We start from the raw sequence: 23,506 nt of genomic DNA on the forward strand, positions 1-23,506 counted from the left end.
AATGTGGGTATGTGCGCTCAGACGGGTGCCTTTGGAGACTAGAAGAAGGGTTTGGATCCCTTGGAACTGGAGTAACAGTTGATATGAGCCTCCTAAAATAGGAGCTAGGGATGAAAGTCAAGTCCTCCTCAAGAACAACAAGCGCTCAACCTCTGAGCCATCTTTTCAGCCCCCACCTTCTTTTCAGCTCTTGCAGTAGGCAAGGATGGCTGGCCAGGCCCTGGGATCCGCCTGTCTCTGCCTTCCCAACACCAAGGTTATAGAGATAAAGCAAGCCACCACACACAGCTTTTTACGTAGTTTCTAGGGGCCAAACTCAGACACGCGTGTTTGTAAACACTTTACCAATAAAGACATCGTCCTAGCCCATCATTTTATCCACCGTAAAATCTATGTGTCTGGAACTGGCGGCACAGAAGCGCTTTATAAATCCCATGTCATTTGGCTGGGTGGTAGAAGTTTGAATAGCAAAAAATGAAACTGGCTTCCCATACATTCTTTGAGAAGGTAACGAGAAGAACTTATTCTGTGTGCTGTTGGTGGCCAAAGCTTAAACCAACTAAAAAGACGGGGGGAAAAACCTGAAAAAGTATTTTAAATTAAATTTTTATTATTTTTGGTAAAAGAATGAGGCAGAAATAGCCTGCAAAGAAAAATACCTTAACATTTAATCATTCACAGCAGAGTTTCGTGTAGCCCAGGCTGGCCTTTGAGTTACCATGTAGCTGAGGATGATCCCGTGTGTCTCGTCTTGAACTTTAGCTTCTCCTACCTCCACCTTCCAAGTTCTGGGGTGGCAGGTGGCTATTCCCACATCGAGGTCCCTGTGGCCCTGGGGATTAAGCCCATGTGCATAGCAGGGTAACTGCTGTCCGAGCTGCATACCTCACCCTGGGTATTGCTTTTCTATAGGAAGGAGTTACAAAGCCATACACCCCACAACCCTAACGCCACAGATGCTAAGGCCTTGTTTTCCTTCCACGACTCTCCCAAATGATGCCGTTGACCCCTGCCGCACACAGCAAGGACGTGTTACACTTCTAAGAATTGTAATTAGGCACGTGGCCTTTTTCCAAGATGGCAAAACCATGGTTCAGTCATGTCCACACCTTGCCTTGAAAGGGAAGCTGGGCAGATACTAGCCACCAGAAATTAATGTGTGTGTGTGTGTGTGTGTGTGTGTGTGTGTGTGTGTGTGTTTTAAAGATAGAACTTGGGAGTGAGCAAAGAATGGATTATATACTAGAGAGTAACACTAAGTGAATAGTTTAGCCAAGGTATGTCTTATTTTGAGTCTCAATACTCTTTTCTGAAGGTCACTGGTAGTTCGAAGGAGGATGCAATAATCAAGTTATTAATGCTCCACGTGGGACACTCAAGGCAAGGGTCGTGATCTACTATTCATTATATGTTAACTTGAACTTTCAGTGAGGGTTGGAAAGACGGCTCAGGAGTCAAGTTAAGCACTACTCTTATGGAGGACCTGAGTTCAATCCCCAGAGCCCATATTTGGTGTCTCACAATTGCCTGTAACTCCAAATCCAGGGGATCCCTCTTCTGGCCTCTGCAAGCACTGTGCCTCCTCCACATAACCCCCCAACACACACACACACACACACACACACACACACACACACACACACACCACACACACACACTAAAAATAAAACTCTAATCTTTTGCTGGGTGTTGATGCCTCATGCCTGTAATCCCAGCACTCGGGGGGCAGAGGCTGGTGGATCTCTATGAGTTCAAAACCAGCCTAGTCTACAAATCAAGTTCCAGGACAGCCAGAGTTATTACAAAGAGAAATCCTGTCTCAAAAAAAAAACAAAACAAAAGAAAACAAGACAATATATATAATATACTACACTATCTTTATATACACTCTTTATATACACTACATGGTATGTAATTATAAGTTACATAGTATATAAATATTATATATTATACATATATAGAAATTATATATATTCATATATATAAAATCTTAATTTTTTTTGTTTTTTTTCGAGGCAGGGTTTCTCTGTTGCTTTGAAGCTGACCTGGAACTAGCTCTTGTAGACTAGGCTGTCCTTGAACTCACAGAGATCCGCCTGCCTCTACCTCGCAAGTGCTGGGATTAAAGGCATGCGCCACCACCGCCCGGTTATAATCTTTTTTAAAAAGAGAGACTTAGGTGACACAATGCAGCTTCTTCTTGGTCTTCCAGCTCTGCGACCCTGCCTTACAGAACCGTGTGGCAGCTTTCTTATTATGTGTGCGTACTTACTGGCTGTTATGCTCCTTCAAATGCCCAGTGAGCTGGGGTTTTTTTTATCACTTCTTAGAAACAATACATAAAACCACTGCTTCCTAAATTTAGTCTACAAGAACAAAATCATCTTTAGAAATACATTTCCAAGATGCTCAGGCTATTGATTGGTTCCAGTTGGCCAATAGCATGAGCTCCCACCACCAGCAATACCATCACTTAGAGGCTTGTTCTTGGGCCCCGGGAGGTTTCAACCTAGCTGCCTGTTTTGCCAATTTCTCCAGGTGCTGTTAAGGCTAACATTTAATAACCACTGCCCTAATAAGAGCTAGAGGAGTTGGAAATAAAATGTTCTGGGAATTTAAATTTAGCTCTGCATTACAGCCAACCATTCTTCCAGATGTCTGCAGCCTACGTTTGTGAAGAAGACAGTCATATCAGAAAATTAAGTTGGGTTCACCAGTAAGAGAGAGAGCAGTGTTTTGTCTGACCCTAGACGTCTCTGTGTTTAGCAGCTTCCCCCTCCGCCCCAAATCCTCACTTAGTAGATTTGGGGTAAGCCTAATGCTACAGTCTGGGTCTGTGTACACCCTCTCATTGTGGATGTTGAACTCCTGGCCTCCAAGGCCATCGTGTTAGGATCTGGCCTTTGGGGATTAATGGAGAGCAGAGTCAACAGGATTGGCATTGGTGCCTTATACCCCAGAGTCGCGTCACTAGTGAAGGGAAAGGAAGCCGTCTTCCGGACTAAAATGGGGCTCTCATGGGGCTCTGACTTTAACTGTTCTCTTATCTTGGACTCCTCAGCTTTTAGAACTGTGGGAAATACATTTCTAATGTGTACACCCCACCTAGGTTAAGGCATTTTGCCTAATAATGAGAAGACACAAAGATATCTGGTGTAATCAAAATGCCCAGAAGAGAAAGATAGCCGTCCAGAGAACAGAATACACACTGGGCCCACAGTTTCTCCATTGTGTCTGAGAGAGAACTTGCAAGAATGCTCAGGAGACTATTGACAGGGATATAGGTATATTTTCAAAAATTTCCCTCTCTCTTTCTTGCCCTTTTTCATACCCTCTCTCCCCTTTGCCTTCCTCCCTTCCTTCCTTGGACAAGGTCTGACTATGTAAACTTGGCTGGCCTGGTACTCTCTATGTATTCCAAAATGACCGTGAGCTCACAGGGACCCACCTGTCTCTGCCTCACAGTGGTGGTATTATAAGGATGACTCTCTGTTCAACTCATTCATATAATGTTGAGGCAAGGTTTTACTCTGGAGTCTAGGCTAGCTTAGAATTCACGGCCATCCTCCTGCCTGTTGAGTGCGTGGATCTCAGGGGTGAGCCACAAGGCTCTGCAGGAAAAGGTCAGTTTAGGGTTTTGCTGTGGAGTAAAGGCAGGCTCTCTGTTTGGTGGCTGCTTTATACCCCTGAGGACTGAGCTCACTAGCCATCCCGGAGCACACAGTGTTTGCGTTAGGATTTATCATCGACAGCTATACAAATAGCTTGAGTTGCTCACTCCTTTTCTTCAAAGTACTCAGGAAATCTCATTAAGAGGGATTAACCCTGGATTCGGTTTGGTGTTCTTACTTTAATAAGCTTGCAGGAAAACCAATAAAAACACACAGGTACAAAGAAGAACAAACACAAGAGAGGGGCTAAAACCCCAACTCCCAAAGGAATAAGTGATCACACTGTTGTGTAGTAATCCAAATTTGCTGGGAGCTATGAGGTACCCCAGAGGATGCTGAGTACCAAAGGCCTGGGTTCTAGTGGCGACTCCACTAACTTGTTATGGGAGTCTACAAAATTCTTTACTCTGAGTCTTATAGTTTCTTCATAAGTATAGTTAATGACATCTATTGCAAGAGCCACTGTATTAGGGGGACTGTGATAATAAATACAAGACCGCTTTGCAAAGCAAGAGCAATAATGAAATAGCCTTTGTCCTGTCATGCATCAAATCAGAATGAGCAAAAACAGCCCTCAGTCTATTCTGGGTATCTGTTGTCTGTACCTGGAGAAGTTGGAAATGTCTTGGTTTCAAGTTCCAGGTAAAATTTTTAAAACTGTATTTAAGAACCCATCTAAGTTTAGAATTGTATTAACTGAGAAGAATAATTTAGGCAGATATAAAAACTCTTGACGCTAACTCTTCCATCAAACCACCTATAAAATATCATGTAAATACAATAGGAAGTTGTCAGTAGTGTGACGATAGTCTTGACCCGTTTGAAGGGAAGGCTAGTTGATTTCTTGAAGACAGGTAGAAGCAAAAGACTTTTTTAGCAATTTCCACAGAGGAACCATAAGCAGTCAAATGGATTATAAATCAGATAATTATTTAATTTGTTAGGTAATTCATGTCACCTTTAGGAGCAAGGGGGCACTATGAATAATTATGTAGGTAAATAGACATAAACCAAGACTGTCCTTGAAAAGCCAGGACATACGCTTCTTAGTTATGATTGCCTCCCACCCCAAGGTGAGTGATGTCAGAGTAAAATAATTAGAAATAGGATCTGGAAATTTAACCAGCCCCTCTGTTGTCGTCAATCCTCTCAACTTTGTTACATTGAGCAGATGTAAACCGTGGAAATCCCAGAAATCTAGTGTGTGGCGAGCTGAAGGGGGCCACAGCGGGTGGGAGGGACACAGGAACCCTCTCCAGAGCTCTCTGAAGAGATGCATCAAACCCCAGCCCGAGCTGTCTTTTTGCTGAGAGGCGGCAGAAGCAGACACACCAGTCTGGAATGTCAAGTGCCCAGATGAGCATCTGGGAAGAGAAGCTTCAGGCCAGTGTCGAGTCCGCCAAATGGAGTTGCAAACAGCTCCGAGTTCTGCGAGCAGGGGCTATAGACATAAATCAAAGAGCACTCTTCCCAGTGCCGGCAGTGTGGGAACAACTGACTGGCCACTTGTCACGCTTCAGTGTCCTCGACCACAGCTCCAGACATGGAGAGTAATTACCGCGAGCCCTGTGGTCTGTGAGTGATGGCGGCGAGAGGGAGAATTCACGCAGGCATTGCATGGGGAGGGCTGTCCACACCCATGTCTAGAGACACGATGATGCCCTTCTCCCCCCATATGTTCACTGTGAGGTGTTCCTTTGCATGATTTATGTTAAAGGCCTTGTTTCCATCCTGTCCCCAGCACCTGGCCATGTACAGCAGGTTTATATCCCCGACAGGGAAAGAAACCTAAAGATATTTTAGTAAGCAGCTTCCTGGAATGATAAATCAACAGCTATAATATCATATTTTTTTAGGATAATGCTAAATTCTGAAGAAAAAAAAAAGGTCAGTATTTCTCTGCAAGGGAGGGCAAGGGAAAGCTGTTGACTGGGAAAGACTAGGGCAGGGTGCTAACAGCAGAGCTGGCCTCACTTGGTAGCACCCCCTTTCTGAATCTCGAGGTGTGTGAAGGATTGAAGGAGCAATTTCCCGGTGGCAGGAGTTGCCCTCTGTGACTGAGGGACAGTTGGCTGTGGAATCAGAGTGAATCAAAGTGCCACTGGCTCCTTTGATGGATCTGCTGTCCTTAGAGAGCTGGTCTTTAAGCAAAAGATTTTTTTTTTTTTTGATCTTTTCTTATAGATAGTTCTAGAAGGATGGAAAATGGGGCCGGGAATACAGTTCAAAGCACTTGCCTTGCATGCTCGAGGCCCTAGGTTCAATTTCAAATTCAAAGAAAAAAAAATGGAAGTTTTCCATGTGAAGGTAAGGAACACACTTATAATTTGACAGCTATCTTCTTTTAAAACATATAATCGCTACTAAAAGAAATGGTGTCAGGTTGATATTGGTCTCATGGTTTTTAAGAAATGTAGAAAATAACGGGCCTATCACTTCTTTTTCATTGACTGTGAGTCCGTTTGTATTATGTGTTATTCATTTATTGTATAAAGTTCTATGTTATCAATTCACAAAATAGTCCTGGAACTTCCATTATTCACTGAGGCTTCTGATAGAATGACTACATTTAAAAACAGTCATGTGATCATAGTCATAGAAGTAAATTACAGTAGACATATAAGCCGGTACATTAGTATTGCCAAGTTACTCATCCAGCCTTGAAAAGGCATGAACCACACAGTTCAGTCCCGATTGTTTTACAGCATAGGTTTTGTTTTTCCCCTGTAAATACACAAAGGGGGTTTCAAAAAAATTAATTATTTTCTTCTTTCTCTCAGAACTACTCTTACGATGGAGAAACAGCTATTTTTGTTGACCACACCAACTTGATACCAACCCCATCTTGATAAAAGAATTGGTGTGAGGACTCAACTCTCAAGTTCTCCAAGAGTTTTATTTCCAAGAACAGTCGCCTTCCTGAGGACTATTCAGGGCCTCCTGCTAACTGAAAGTGCAAACATATGCTGTTTTATGCTTTTCAGATTGTATTTCAAGCAAGTAGACTCCCGACCTTGAGGGGCACAGGGAGTGCCTCTCTCAGTGTGCTTTTCTGGGCAGTAGACTCTCTGGACTCCATTTGTATGCTCCCCGAGTGCACACCGTCAATGACTGTTCCATAGTTGGCAGTTGCATTTAATGTCACAAACTTCCTTTTTGTTCGTTTATTTAGAGAAAAAAAAAATTCCTTTTTTTTAAAATAATCTTTTATTCAGAGAGTAAGAGACCAATCTTGATGGATCACTGTGTAGCCTATGAAAATGCTGCAATACTTAGGGTAGGCCCTAGCTGGCCAGCCATGATTTAACATCCTAAGAGATTATTACAAAGCTGGGCTTTCCAGGCTGCGCAACCCAAGGTTGTCTCTTTGGTCCGATTGTAAATAGCAGCCAACTATCTAATGACATAATGTGAATTTTTATAGGCTCGTCTAATTTTCCAGCCAGATTGCTCTCTGAACATTTGAAATAAATCTTCACCCACTCCTTAGAAGTGTTCAACACACAGGTTAATTTCTCACTATTGATTTTCTCCGCTATGCATCTTGACTATTACAAGATGACTTGACCTATACAAAAGATCTCAGTGGCAGTCAGTTTTAAAAGAAACAGCTTTTTGAAAAGAATGCTTGAAAAAAAGAAGTTGGTAAAGACACCAAAGCAACCCCTCCCTGACCCTTAGCAGGGGAGTTTGACTGCATATTTTGATTTGGTTTAGAGGAGAGAAAAAAAAACCGTGCACATTTTCAAGAAGAGGTATCGTATAGGCTCTTGAATGGTTGGGTGTCTTGATTGAAGTAGAGGGTTCTTATCCAGGCCAGGTTAAAAGATGGGCTTCTCTGGATTTTTGCTATTTATCTTAAAAAAAAAAACAAAGAAACAAACCAAAATATCAAGCAAAATAAAAATTGATAAACAACAAGAAAAAGGGATTGACTCTTCTGGATTGTCCTGTCCTGGACTTTAGTGATCTATGCCCCAAATATATAGATCATCTTGACATATATATTTTTTGTTAACAAGGAAACTATATTAAAAATAATAAAAATAAAGGTAAGAACACCCTGCACCCAAAACATCTAGAGCATGCTAATTTTGAACTTATTTCTTTTTTTCCACACTCCTGAAATACTGCCCACTAATAGAAAATAGAAAATTAATAGTAATTCCTTTCCTGGACTTTCAAATGAGACAACATCATTATTTTCAAGAATGGGGGAGATTAAAAACTAACACTTAAATAATACCACTTTTTAAATTGCCAGATTCAACAAAACTGAAGTGAATGAAGCCATTTCCACATCACTTGGAGTGAAGATTTATTTAAGACCAACTAAACAAATGACACGGACCCCACTGCAATGCCTTCTTTAATCAAAGTTAGAACTGGACAGACATCAGACTTTTTAAAATTTAAAAATAATAGAAAAGTAAAAATAGATTTCCTAGAGAAATTTCTTTCCTAACCTGTGTGTGTGTGTGTGTGTGTGTGTGTGTGTGTGTGTGTGTGCGCGCATGCGTGTGTGCGCGCGCGTATGTTGTTATGCTGCTTCTGTGAATCTTTCTTTGGAGTAACTGGGTAGCAGAGTGGCTTTTTTTGTTGTTGTTGTTTGTTTTTGTCTTTAACTGGATTCATCCAAGGATGCTGAATTAGAACGTCATCTGATCGGTGGAACATGGACTCCTCTGAACCATGACAGAGAGTAAAGGCCCTGAAAGGAGAATGGCAGGTGTGAATGAGAAGATGGGATGTGCGTCTCAGATGCCGTGAACCCTTGTGCGAAGAGAAGACAAAAGAAAAGAGAATGGTATGAGCACTCTAAAATCATCTGCAGCACTTTAGAGGGTTAAACCTGCTTAACCCACTCCTCCTCAGAGAATGGCACCAAAGAGCTCACCCTTCAAGTGTGGCTAGTTCTAGGCCTGTGGTAGCCTCAAGTTGCCAGAGCAGTCATGCGCTCTGTTTCCGCCCCCCTCCCACCCGATTAATAGGATCCATTCATAGCTACTCACTACTGCAGGATTTGACCTGAGAAATGCTAGTATCGATTAACTCAGCAGTCGTGGCGAACAGTCCCTAAATAACCTTTACCCTTGGCCAGCAAGGGAACTGCTAGTCTTCAGTTCTCAGCAGCAGCTGGTGGGGTTCTCAGCCAAGTTCTTCAGATGTAGGAACTCCTCCCGAACAGCCTACGTTGACATGGCGTTTACACATCTTTCAAGCAGGCTTCCTAGATCTAGGAAACGTTATTCCTGACTCCTTTGACCCAGGTGCCCGCGACAACACAGTTCCCAATCTGTAGGTGATTGCTCTTCTTTCCTTTCTAGGAGCTGGCAGGGTAGCTATTTTTTTCTAAAATAGTCATGTTGATATGTTCAAAAATCCATTGCTGAGTCTCAGAGAGAGGGTCACATCTGGCCATGAAAATCTTCTTCTCTGCAGGGTTGCAGTCCATGCAGCTGTTGCTTACAGGATGAAATAGTGTTCTGTCCTAGGTGCATCAGAAAGAAAAGACCGATATAAAATGTGGTGAATGCTACAGCCCAGCGTTTATATATGTAAAATAGGCGTTTGTATTTGAGTAGGTACCCAGAGTCTAACTCAACCAGCTCTCGAGTCAAAGAATATAAGATTTCAAAGAATCTAGAACTTCCAACACAACTTAAGCTGGACAAAAAATATGAATTAATTAATTTTTTTTAAGAGAGCAATTCACTCATTTCTAGTTTTGGAGTGAGCATCGTGTTGCAAGCTTAGCTGCTTACAAGTATAAAATGCTTCTAGCCATTTGGATAAAATATCACACACACACACACACACACACACACACACACACACACACACACACACTGTGTTTAGTGCACAGTAAATAATAAATACACCCAACCAGAAGAGCGAAATTTTCCCCATCTCACACTGGTTGTCTATTGAAAAAGACAAAGGAAATCCATGCTGAAATTGAAATGCCAGGCGCTCGGCTGCCTGCCGTCTCTGGAAGATGAATGAAGGGGTGCGGACAAGCGACACTTGGACCAGAGCTGAGAATGAAAAGTCAGCTTTGTTAGTGCTTAAGAATCAGTGTCTTACACCCCAACATCTTGGAGGTTGCAGGCGTTTAGATAGCATGGTTCGGATGACTTTTTGTAAACTGGAGGAGGTGTCATTGGCTTACAAGCCAGCTATGATAAATACATGAAATCACCTAAGTACTTGAGGCAGTTCACAGCTCAGTGAAGAAAAGGTGCTGGCTTCCAGGGCACAAAGTCTAAGTCCTGAGCAAGCTCATTGTCTGAGCATGCCCCGTTTTATTGTATTCCTGGGAAGAGGATGTGAAGTGGGAAGGAAACAACCCTGCTTTAGTGTCAAACACTCACTCAAATGGCGTTTACGATTTTTCTTAAAAAGTATCAATAATTTGAGGAAAGGTCGCCAAATTAACACTTAAACTTTAGCGTCGAGTAATGTTTTGTTGTTTAGCTTAGGAAGTGTTTTGGGGTTCTGGTTGTTCTTCTGGTTGCTTTCCTTCAAGGGGGGGGGGGGAACAGTAAATGGGCAGTACTTTTCTGATTTAAGAGTTTCTCAGCCACCCTTTGTAAACATTTATGGGTTCCTGGATTTTCAAACTCAATCAAACTAATATTTAATATCCTTGAAGGATCCGGATGTTTGCATGAAGGGGAAGGAGAAATAAGGAAGGAGAAATGTAACACGTGGGCAATTTGGTAGGCGTTTCTATTTTTAGTGTAAACAAAGGACTGTGCCCAACACAAAGGTTCTTTTCTCCTACTCTTTAAAGTCAAAGTTGGTTGTGGATTTTCTGAACTTGAGTTCAGAAGTCTCCTGAGGGTGTCTTACAGTCCTCTCCAACGTCTTCACTAACTTCTCTGCAGTCTGACCCCAGGGGAAGGTCTAAGAAATTCTCCTTGTCTGCGGGGGAGATGGTAGATGCCAGGAAGGAGGAGACTGTTCTCAGCTCCTCATCGCAGCCTTGGAGATTACCTGGGCTCCTGCCACATAGGTTCCTCCTGCAGTCTCTGGCTCCTTGCACAACGCCTTCCTTCCTTGTTCTGCCCCTTCCCTCTGGCATTTCTCATGCCCTTCACCCTCAATTTCCAGCAGCGTAGCTGCCTGAATCTAATCTATTTTATTAGGTTTGCAAACACCCTTTGTGGTTTCACTTTTTATATTGCCGGGAATCCAACCCATTCAAACTGTGGGCTTGCTAGGCAAGTGCTGTACCACAGAGTTATATTTCAAAATCCCTTCAAATAGTATTCCTTACTGTTTTTACATTTATTTAGTGTGTAGTGTGTCTATGTGTGCATGCCACAGTGTCTACATACGGGAAGGCCAGAGGACAATGTGCAGGGTTCAGTTTTCTTTGTCTACCACGTGGGCTCTGGGGAGGAAACTCAGGTTGGCAGGTTTGGTGGGATGTGCCCTTACTCATCAAGCCTTCTCTTGGCTCCCTCAAAGACCATTTTTAAATTATAACGTTCAAGAAAATTCTACGTGACCCACTAAATTCGAACATGCTCTGTTGCGTTTGCGGGCACCTCCTTCCAGTCTTTAATACCTGCATTTCTTCCTGCTTCCTTTACCAACAGCTCAGGCGGACCTCCGGACAACCCCAGATTCCCCTTAAAAACATGCATTTTCGTGAAACCTAAAATCGGTAAAGAAAATGAGTATTCCATGGTTTATCCTCCTTATCAGAGCCCGTGTGCCAGCATGAACACAAAAACAAACCAGGTTTCGTAAAGCGCCCTATTTTTCTGTACATCCCTTCCAGAGCCGTAAGGTATCACAGTTTGCAAACCCCTTGTGGAAACACATGTTCTGACAAATGCAGGTGTGCTCATAGGCACAGCCAGACAGGCTGTGCAGATGTGGTACAACCGGAACAATCCGGACTATGTTTCCAGTGCATGTACTTTGTGTCCTTAGAAGAGATGAAAACTGGGATTCTTTATCTAGCTACACCAGGGGAGCTGATGGGGAACGAGAGGGTGAAGTAGACCAGTCCCCAAAGTCTTCCTTTGTCATAGAATTGAATGAACACTTTGTTGCAAAGTCTGCCTGTGACAGAGACAGTTTTACAGGGTGCTAAGCTAGAAGTCCTCCCCAATACCCAGTAGGTCAACTGACTGATCTCTGGCTACAGACCGGTCTCTGTTCACCCTTGTCTCCGGAGTGCCCAGCAAGGCCACAGAAATGAAGCTTCTGGGCACACTTTCAGCCTTCAACAGAGCATACCTTTATTGCCTTTGACCTTGGGGGGGGGGTGACATAATTGCTATCTACAGGCTTCTATTGGAGCAGGCTTTTGGATCATTAATGTCTTTATCGACGCCTTTGCTAGCTGATTTAGTCAGTGGCGTGAGTCTGACTATGTCTTTTCTTCCGTGACAGCCCTCCTCTCCCCTGTCGTTCTTCCCATCGGTCATCACTGTTAACAGAACAGCATCCCCGCCCCAGTAGACTTGCGAGTACTTTGGAAAGTGCGATGTTCTGTCACAGCCTTCTGTACGTGATGATCGATGCTCTGTCTTTGCTTTGCTCTTGGTCCAGTCCTGACAAAAGGCAAGGCCCTGCCTGTCAGTGTCACCTTTACTTCACCTTGCCTGCGAAAACTGAAATCATAGAGCAGGGGAGGTCTAAGGATTGCTGACCCACCCGCCCTTCCTAATCAGTTCACGGTGCCAACCAATCCGTGCACACAGATGAACACGGGTGGGACTATTTGGGTGGTTCGCTGGAAGCCACATGAGTTTAGGGCTGGCCACAGACTTGACTGGCATCTGTGTGGTACCTGGTGTGTTCCCACATCCATAATGAACTTTATCCACTCCCATATTCACATAGAATCTGAGCTTTAGTAGAATGAGCAAGTGGCTCCAAACATCCCAGCCTGTGCTTGGGGTCATGAAGAACCGAACATGAAAGACACAAAGACAGTAAAATAGACAGGAGAGCACATGGCTCACAGCCTGAGGGGCAGTGCAGTTCTGGGAAGAGGCCTGAGCTTTGTGGCTGGACAGGGAACTGGATGAATTCTAGCCATCCACTTGCTAGCTGTCTACCATTGGAGCAGGCACTAAATTCTGCGACCCTTAGCTCGCCTACTTGTAAATATGGCTAACACACCCAAGTTTGCTACGAGAGGATAAAACGTAGAGTGGCTGGTTCCATGTTTCACATATAAGCAACTATGTAATAGCTTCCTCTTCCTCTAATTTATTTTTAGTCAGAAAGCCTCCCCAGTTCTGAAAATCAGAATGTACTAACCATCTGGTCTGAGACCAGCAAGCTATTCAATACCAAATTATATTTTCTGAAATCCTGGCAAAATAGAGCTTGAAAAAAATTACCCTCTGACCCAGTCCGTTGTCCACATTGTACAACAGTGCCTCCCTCTTTAATCCAAAGGATTTAGGAAACCAAGGTCATCTAGGGGTAGCAAGGCAGCTTTGCTAGGTTATCACAGAGCTTTGGCTGGTCTCTAGCATGAGCTATGACTATCTTTTCAGGTCCCGAGCTTTCTAGAAGACAAGACAATAAAATATGTAGACCTTTTGAATACATGATTTAGACAGGCTAATTGAGTTCAACAGATATTTCTAAAGTGCCCTTTATATTGTGGTTAGTGTCGAGGAAAGGCGTTGGGGAAGATAACCTAAGCCGTATCCTCTAACCCAACAAGTAGAGCAGATCAAAAGGTTCCTAATAAGTGTCTGAAGTAGAGAAAATATCAGTGAAATGTAGTGTAACAAAGGTGAATATGAAATAACACATTTATGCATTTGAGTTAAAAATTTAATGGGCATATCCTGTTAGATAGGGACTCACATATTCACAGTTTCTTTCCATCTTTTGATGGGTACCTACGTTGATTCTATTTCCTGGCTGTTATGACCAAGGCCACAGCAAACATAGTGGTATATGATGACTTCATACCCACTGGGTATATAATCAGAACAACACAGCTAGATAATGTAGTAGTTCTATTTTTGGTTTTATGAGGAACCTCCATACATATTTCCACAGTAGATGGGCTAATTGGTATTCCTGGCAACAGTCTCCCATTGCTACCCCTGTCCTCATCAACATTTGTTTTCCTGATGAGAGCCATGTCAACTGGGAGAGGAGAGAATCTCAATGTGGTTCTCATTTGCATTTCTCTGGTGGCTAAGGATCATCATTTATGAAAATTATTTCGGAAATTTGTTGGGATTTGTACTTTGAGAAGAATCTTTTCAATTAATTTGCCTGCTTACTGATTTAATTATTATTTTCTTTTGGTGGTTTACTTTTTGAGACTTTTCTATTTTCTAGATATGAATCTTTTATACATGAATAGCTAGCAGATTTTCTCTCATTCTGTAGAACGCCTCTTTACTCTTACAATCGTTTCCTTGACTGTGTCGCAGTTCTCTAGTCTAATGCCATCCATCTGTCAGTTCTTGCTATAATGTCCTGAGGACACAAAAGTCCTAGTCAGAAAGCCACTGCCTAAGTCTAAATCATCAAGTGTTTTTCTGTACCTTTTTCCTCTAACCAGCTCAAAGTTTTGGGTCTTATATTAAGATCTTAAATTCTAAATATAGAGGCAGAGACAATAAACAATGAAGATAATAAATACGATGTTATATAAAAATGGGGAAATAAAAAGAACCCGAGATGGTAGTGATGGGACCTGAAGGAAAGAGAATTAGCTATTCACATGTCTAAGTGAAAAGGCTTTCATAAGGAGAAGGGCTAGTGCAGTGACTGAGCACACCTTTACGGATCAATAGTCTAAGGAAACCAGAATAATGGCACTGGAGTAAGGGGTGATGGAGTGCCAGCTAGATCAATTTATGGTGACAAGAAAAATCTTTGGTATCACCGGTATACAGGGAACATAGTACGGAATTCAGACCGTTATGTCTGAGAGGTAGACAAAGGGCCAAATCACGAAGATACTTGTGTGCAATTCTAAAATTGATTCTTTCCTGTTGGCACTGGGGGAGGAGTTAGACTTAGGATACCAAGGAGGAAGGCATTGGATGACATCATAAGAAAAGAGATGAAGGCGACAGCAAGCATCCAAATTTGAGCTGATACAGAAGGAAGGTGGGGGCAACCAGGGCCGTGCTCTGAGGGCTACTTGAGATATCTGAGAAGTTAAATGCACAGAGGGTTATAATGAATGGGATGTGGGGCCTGTGATAGAGGGAGGAGGTGAGTGGCTGGAGTAAAAGCAGGGCTGAACTGGGACAATGAAAGACAAACTTGGTGTGAAAGAATTGTCTATATTCTGCCAATCATGTTTTAAATAAATGCTGATTGGCCAGGCAGAAAGTATAGGCGGGAAAACCAAACAGGAAGTAGAAATGATGAAATAAGAACAGGAGAATTCTGGGAAGGAGGAAGCTGATTCCTCCCACTCTTGCCTAGACCACCGAAGCAGCAGGATGTGATCTGCCCCACTGAAAAAGGTACTGAGCCACATGGCTAACATAGATCAGAAAAATGGGTTAATCAAGATGTGAGAGTTAGCCAGCGAGAGGCTAGAGCTAATGGACCAATCAGCTTATAACTTATGGAGACCTATGTGTGATTTTCTTTGGGGCTAAACAGTTGTGGGGAACCGGGTGGGACAAAAACCCCAACAACAAGCAGGCCTCCCATTCATGCTACACGAACTGGACCAGGAGGAGGGACGATAGTGATTTCTGTTCTAGACATAGTAAGTTGGAGATGTTCAGGCTTGGCTGTCCAACAAGCAGTTGGTTAGAGAAGATGTCAGGGTAGTTTATCTATATAAAATGGAAATAATTACATGAGTTTCTCTGATAAATTTACATATGATTGAAGACTTAAATGCTATAACAACATACATTGGAAGTGGGTACTTTCATAAGTGAGAATTCCTTCATAGTTGATGTCTCTGGTGTCTAATAAGGAGGAACAAAGGCTTGATGGGATGAGGTTTTCATTCAGATTGTTCCTGGCAATAGTTTTTGCTAGCCATTCAGTTTGTCAGGGATTCACTTCCTTTATGCCTGTAGAGTGAGTTCAGTAGACAGGAGGCAGAGATAAGATATGCTATAGTGAGCTCTGCTTTGTTGCCTCTCAAGGTTATAGAGAAGAGTAAGGTTGATACGTGACAACCCTTTGCGTTCTTGAAGGGAGAGAAACCAGTTCTTAGTTTTACCATTGGCTTCTGAGAAAATACAGATCGTTCCTAAATAGATAGAAAGTGACAAGCAGTCATAATGTCTGGCCATTTCTACTTTTTCTTTAGCGGGTCATGTCTCTCACAGAATGTTGGCCTTATGCGTCATCGTTCAATTCAGCCCATCAGAAATGACACCTCTGAGTGTTTTCAGTGTACGTATGGAGACGGTGCTGGTGACACCTCACTTTCAGCTGGTCCCCGGTCTCTCATCCTGCATTCTACATACTGCATTCACCAGGCTGTGCCTAGTGATACGCCAGGAGGCATATCAATCTCAGTTCCTCTCAGGGCAGCCAGAAAATTCTCATGAGTTAGACCCCCTGTCTTCCATGCCCACTCAATGTCTTCGCCCTTCACTAAATTCTTAGCCTGACCTGTATTATTGTGTGTAGTTCTGTCACTATACTGATGTCTGGTCTCATAGGTCATCGTTTTCCTTCACACATGTATTTCAGGTGGTTTTTCTCTGTGCTTTGTAGAAAACCAAGACTCTGACTACCTCAGGGTCTTGGGATAAATTGATACACACACACACTCAAACACACACACAAACACAGTCCTTTCATCATTAATTTTTGCTCACTCTTTGGTTTTCTTTCAAAAATCATTTGGAGAGCTAGGCGGTGGTGGCACACGCCTTTCATCCCAGTACTGGAGAGGCAGAGACAGGAGGATCTCTGCAAGTTTGAGGCCAGCCTGGTCTACAGAATGAGTTCCAGAACAGGCTTCAAAGCTACAGAGAAACCCTATCTCTAAAAAACAAACAAACAAACAAACAAACAAAAAAAAACAACCCCCAAACAACATCAACAACAACAAAACTCATTTGGAGAAGCTTTCCCTATACCTCTGGTCTGTGCAGGGCCCAATGCTCTGTGTTGTCATACTGTGCAGTGTTGTAGTTTGACTTTCAATTGCTATGATGAAACACCATGACCAAAGTAACTTGGGGAAGAAAGGGTTCATTCATCTTATGCTTCCACATCACAGTTCATCACCAAAGGAAGTTAGGACAGGAACTCCAGCAGGGTAGGAACCTGGAGGCAGAGGCCACAGAGGAATGTTGCTTCCTGGCTTGTTCCTCACTGGTTGCCTGGCCTGCTTGCTTATAGAACCCACTGGTGACAAGAGCCACAATGGTTTGGGCCTGCCCCATCAATCACTAATCAGGAAAATCAGGCTTGCTTATAGCCTCATCTTATGGAGGCATTTCTCTCAATTGAGGCTCCTTTCTCCCTGGTAATTCTAGCTTGTGTCCAGTTGGCATAAAGCTAGCCACTGCATGCTGTGTTCCTTATGTATATAGGCATGAATGTATGGAGATATGGATGTACGTCATTTATATGTATTCTCAAAGTTCCACATGTAGGAAAATATTTTTCCCAGATTTTGCTGCTTCTGCTCATGTTTCTTATAGTTTTGGTTGTGAGCCTAGCCTTTAACGGCTGAGCCATCCCTCCAGGCCTCATGTTTCTTATATACTCTCACTCACCCTGCCTAGAGTCTCGTGACCCTACACCCCTCCTTCCTGCATACCTGTGTGTCATATGGTGTTAGGAGCTCTGCCCAGATTCCCCCATTTCTCCTCCCCTCACCACTTCTTGAGGAACCAGAATGTCGAGAAGCAGGAAGCTAGATTCAATTATCCTTTCAGCAAATATGAATTAAGCCCTGCGATGTGCCACATGTCCTCTTGGTATACACCAATAGTGCACAAAAAAAAAAAAACCAGTCCTTTTGTGAAGTTCCCCTTCTAATATTTACTCGTGACTAGTTAAAATACTACAGAAATGTCTGGTATAGAAGTACAACCACTTTAGACAATGTGCTTCTCTCTACTCCAATTTGGGGTGTTCAAATCAAGCCAGAAGATAACTTGCTGGACACATGGAAGGTAATAGCTAACATTAATCGAACTCTTATGTGCCATGCTCAAAGTGCAATGAGTTTTCACTTACTTATAGTGACAACTATTGAAGGTGAATGTTTTTATTATTTCCATCTTATAACAAGGAAAGAGATGTGTGGCAAATTTTCCAAGGCTCCAGTGCCAAGACACATCGTGGAGCTCATGACTCAAACAGCAGCACCCCCGCCCCGCCCTCCCCCAAGGACCCGGAGTCCATGTCTTGAATGCTTGCAATGGCAAAGCATTTGTCTTCTTGGCTGAGGCGATTAGCAGCCTGGCTCCATCTCCACGTCCACTCAGACCGGAAAAAGGGTCCTCATCAACAACGTCAGGAGCCTTTTAGACCTCTAATCGCAAAGCTCTGCTTCCATTTGGCTGTCTAGATCCCGGCAAGCACACGCTTCAGCGTTATGTTAGAGCAGGAACATAGTCTGTGAGCTACAGAGTCTGTCTAATGCAGACTGAGGCCGAGAGCAGTTAAGCACATAGGGGAATTGTGAAGCAATGGGGTTGTTGCTAAGTCGAAACGGCAGACTTTAGAACCCTGTGCCAGTCAGCTGACTTCAGCTAGAAACACAGGCAAACCAGAGCAGAATGATGTCACTATGGGAAAGGTTCTCCTTCCTGCTTTCAGAACAACCCTTAGCTGGGTCTCAAGGGTCCTTTCAGGGCACCAACAGTTACCCTCAGCTTGGAGGAAAAAGCTGAAGTAGGGCGCCCCTAAAACCGTTTTTTTACCAAAAGAACGCCAGTAGAGTAAATATATGCTTTCCCAGTGGCTAATCCTCTTCCCACCAGGTTTATTGTTGAAAATAAATCACAGGTCTCTACATCGCCACTTCCTCCTGGTGCATGCTATACTAGTGTGGATGGTCCATGTCTCTTGACAATATAGGTTCACTGCTTGATGCATGGCCCTCTGGGGAGTTAGCTTTGCCCTGTTCTGACAAGGAAGCTAAGCTGTGAGTTGGAACCAAAGTCTCCTTAAGGTACGGTGACTCACTGGAGCCCAATCACTCTGTCGCATCTAAGTGGCCGCAGTAGGCATTGCGCAGCTGGTTTTCAACAAAGTGTTTTGGAAGTCTTTGTTTTCTGATGTTCAAGCTGGAGGACGCTGACCTGGGATATATTACTAGTTTTAGGTAAATTTGTGAGCTGATAAGGAAATTGTTTCAATAGACGTCCCGTGTCCCTTCTGATATCTGTTAGAGGACTCAGGCAGTGAATTCAAGCATTGGGAATCAGTCAACTCAGATGGGGACATTAAACATGGGTTGACTCAACAGCGAGTGGCGAAACAGTAAAGTCGTTCAATTGCTTTTAAGTGTGGTCAAAGAGCCAAAATCCAGACTGGGGTAAAATTTGAAGTTCAGATTTTCATTACTATTTTGGGGGTATCATGGTGATTACCCGAAGGCCTTGTGCATCGTAAGAATCTGCTCTATTGTTGAGCTCCATCTCCAGTTCCTGAGATAGGCTTCAATAGAAACAAATGACTAACTATACAAACACAGAGGATGCATTATACAGGTAGAAGATGGGAGAGATGTCAGAGTGGCAAAGACAAAAAGGTTATAAATATCTTGCAACGCTAAGAGCTAATTAAAAAGCCAAGTGTATGAATTAAGCAAGAAAACCAGTCAGCTCGGGGTAAATGAACAGCAACACTGGTTATAGCAACAGATGATAGAGGCTTAAAGAAAGGATGCCAGTCGCTCTTCTGGTTTTCTTTTTTTATGATTACAGCACACTGCAATTTGATACTCTTTTCTGGGTTGGGTGCTATCTTCTAGGACTCTTGAGAGCGGTGGCTCTCAACCCTCCTGATGCTGTGATCCTTTAATCCAGCTCCTCATGTTGTGGTGACCCCAACCATAACATTATTTTTCGTTGTTACTTCATACCTGTAACTTTGCTACTGTTATGAGTGGTAATGTAAATATCTGTGTTTTCTGATGGTCTTAGGTGAACCCCTAAGGGTCATTCAACCCCACAGGTTGAGAACTACTTCTCTAGATGTCCAGGAGGTTGAGTTAGATCCAAATGAAGTCATGTAAAGAGCAGAATCTGGAAGCTGGACCGCTTCATCAGAAGGAAAGATTAATGACCAAGCAAACATTACAAAATATTTTCAACTATTCTAAACAAAATGGATTGAACTTTATCTCTAGAGTATCATAGGCCAGGGAAGAACTTCCCCACCACAGGGGTTGTTGGAAATGGATGGGCTGACCTGGAAGAGTTTAACTCTTCAACTATGAACACATAATTTAGCATTTTGTAAATGCCTCATAAATTATAACCAGAATAGAACCGCATCCCTTCTTTGTGAACTTAGTAACTTAATTGTGGGCACTGTATTAACCTAAGTCACTGTCTCTCCAGAATGCTTTAAACTCACAGCTCCGTGGCCTTCCATCTGGCATCTTTGTGGACCAGCATGATTTTATGATGTAGAGACCGAAGCCTAATATCTATGTTAAAATAAATCCTCCAATGTTGGCACTCGCCAAGAATTTTACCCCTCAGTCCCTTTAACTAACAGGGCAGTTGTAGAGGCATCAGGCTAACTGCACGGGCGCTTTCCTATCTCCACTCTCCTTTTCATGCAACTTAAAAGTCGTTTTTTTTTATGGAAATTAAAATTTGAGAAAATGCTAGAGAACCACTACAAAAAATTATTTGAAACATTCAATGTTTGGTCAGTGGGGGAAGATTATTTCTGATGAAGAAATGTGTTGGGTTTATTTAGTACAGTTGAACCTTACAATAAAGCGGGTCCTATATCTACAGCCAAACCGTTCTGTGTTTTAGTCAGTCCTTGGATATTCACTTATCAACTTCACTATTAGAGATTATGGAAAGCATACGGGCATGTGAAAGAAAGGAGGTAGGCATGGTGGCTCAAGCCTTGTGTCCAAGCACTTGGAGGTAGACGCAAGGGGAATGGGAGATCTGGGCCATCCATGGTTACATGGAGAGTTTGAGGCTATCCTGGGCTACATGAGACCTTGTCTAAAAGAACTCAAAGAGGGATGGGGAAAGGTGATAAACTATTCCTGACCTTGGGTAGTTAAGAGTGACGAATGACTGACCATGTTGGTCAATGTTGAAGGTACAAAGAAGGGAACAAAGTGATGCTGGGGTGGTGCGGGAGAATTGTCTGTATTCTGTCAATCATGTTATAAATAAACGCTGATTGGCCAGGCAGGAAATATAGGTGGGAAAACCAGACAGGAAGTGGAAATGATGCAATGAGAACAGGAGAATTCTGGGAAGGAGGAAGCTGATTCCTCCCACTCCTGCCCAGACCACCGAAGCAGCAGGATGTGATCTGCCCCACTGAAAAAAGGTACTGAACCACATGGCTAACATAGATCAGAAAAAGGGATTAATCAAGATGTGAGAGTTAGCCAGTGAGAGGCTAGAGCTAATGGGCCAATCAGCTTTATAAACTTATAGAGATCTCTGTGTGATTTTTCTTTGGGGCCAAACAGTTGTAGGGTACCGGGCAGGACAAAACCCCCAACAAACAAACAGGCCTGTTCATGTTACACTGGGGTCACCCAGAGGCCTAGATGCCACCAGAGCAGGAGGCAGGTACTGGTTAGAGGAAGCCTTTATCTATTGCTTGTTAGAACACCTAGGAGATTTCAAGCATTATCAATACCAAGACCTCAACATCTAGAGAGCCTAAGGTAGCTTACAGTGCAACACCTCAATCAGTGTGTTTTCATGTGTGTTGATAACATGTTTCTATAATATTTAATTCTATTTACCACTGCTTCCAGATTTTCTTGGCTGTCTTTGATCCTTTCTTTTCAGTGTTAGAGTCTATCAGTTTTCACATATGAATCGGATGAGGTTTACTGACTTTACACTAAATGTACATAACAATTTGAAAATGTATTGTCACAGTATTTTAATCCTTATGATGCCCTCTCCATTAAAAGAATTCGTTCAGAGGATGTTGCCATAGGTTTTCTTCTTCACCCCCTCTCCTGCCCACATGGTGCTGAGGCTGGAAATCAGTTTCCTCTCACAATCTCCAGGCAAGAACTTCACCACCGAGCTACACTCTCAGACCCCTTCTGTGGCTTTCACGGTAGTGGCCTTGATGTTGCCCCCACCCCCAGACTTGAACCGAACTATTTATCGTAAGCATTTTATGATAACTACAAAGAACTGCTTTTTAATTTCATGTTCTTTTTTTTTTGTTGTTGTTGCCCAAGTAGAAATAATTGTTTTCATCCTGTTGAAACCATGCTAAATGTTCTAATTCAATTTTAATGGTTTAGTTGCACAGTCTTTTGGATTTCCAAAATGCTCAAACACATCATCTGTGAATAGTCCATTTCCCCGCTTCCTCTCAAATCTTGATGCCTTTTAAATTTCTTTCGTCTTTCTGATTACACTAAATATGAGACCTTGTACAAGTTTGAATAGAGGTGATTACAGTCTACTTGTTATTTTACATTCAGTCTCCAAGGGAAAGCTTTTCTCTCCCTCTGGTTTCCCCTTCCCTCCCTCCTTTCTCTCCTCTTCCTCTTGCTCCTACTTACCTCCCCCTCCCTCTCTCACACAGTCTTCCTCTTTAGTCTAGAACTTGCTGTTCGGAAAAAGGCTGGCCTTAAACTTTTGGCAATCCTGCTGCTTCTGCCTCCTAATAGGATCATAGGTGTGTTTCGTCAGCCCTGCCCACTGGAGGGCAGTTTCGGTAGTGGTGTTTGTGGGCTTACTCTGTGTCGGAGATTAAGTTAGTTGATGTCTATTAGTTTGTTTTCTATTGGGCTGCTTGGTAAGACAGTAGAAACTTCAGGATCACGCACACATTTATTAAAATGTTTTGCAGTCACCTATCAAATAAATGACTTGTGCTCAAATTCTTAATTTTGGTTATATATCGGGGACACTTAAAAAGACATATGCTATAGGCCACCAGTAAAATGTTTATGTAAAAGGAGGAGGCTGTGGGAGACAGCTTTCAGCCTGGCAAGGATGACAGCAAACCAGTGCCACTCAGCATGGGTTTGCCTCAATGACATAGCACGCCAGGTCACTCTTTGGCACTTTTGTCAATGGGAAGCGTGTGTTTGTCACCCACACAAGATGGAGATTCAGTCTTACAGTCAGAGATTCAGAAACAGGCTCTCCCTGGTTTATCAGGACAGTCAGAGATTCAGAAACAGGCTCTCCCTGGTTTATCAGGTAGATATTGTTTCTGTTAGAGCAAAGAAGAAATGAAAGTGAAGACAAACTAGCCATACGCTTGGCCTGTTTGCGTTGAGACAGGTCTCATTGTGCAGGCCTGGCTCACAGGGTGTAGGCTGGACCACTTTGTCTAGGCTAGCCTGGTCTTCCACTCCTGGTAACCCTCTAGCTTCTGCCTCCTGAGTACTAGAAGGTCAATTGTGCGCTCCCATTCTGGCCAGGCTATAGTAAGTTTGACTAAGACTAAGGCCCGACCATTGTGTTGACCAGATGCTGAAGGGCTGGATGAGAATTGGGAGGTAAAGTGAGTCTCTTATACTCAGTGAGAAACCAAGTTGCATTGAGAACAGAGAAATGGAATGACCAGATATTCTGGAAACTGAACAAGGCTGAGTGTGAGAAAGGGCAGGGAAATCCTTTGGGAAGCCCTTGAGTGATCCAAGGGTATTGTGGTAAGGGTGGCAGTCAGAGCAGGAGACAGAGCAGTGGCAG

At 43.0% G+C, this 23,506-nt stretch overlaps 1 protein-coding gene across 1 annotated transcript in view; it reads right to left on the bottom strand.

The window, feature by feature from the left end:
• Nucleotides 1-8,262: 8,262 nt before the first annotated feature.
• Nucleotides 8,263-23,506, bottom strand: part of Galntl6 (polypeptide N-acetylgalactosaminyltransferase like 6) — a 1,036,720-nt gene continuing 1,021,476 nt past the window's right edge. Inside the window, exon 12 of the mRNA XM_013354103.2 lies at nt 8,263-9,162. Within this exon, the coding sequence (XP_013209557.2) occupies nt 8,995-9,162 (168 nt within the window). The 3' untranslated portion in view covers nt 8,263-8,994. The remainder of the gene's footprint in view (nt 9,163-23,506) is intronic.

This window comes from Microtus ochrogaster, unplaced genomic scaffold, assembly GCF_000317375.1.
Source record: "Microtus ochrogaster isolate Prairie Vole_2 unplaced genomic scaffold, MicOch1.0 UNK28, whole genome shotgun sequence".
Classification (NCBI taxonomy): Eukaryota; Metazoa; Chordata; class Mammalia; order Rodentia; family Cricetidae; genus Microtus; species Microtus ochrogaster.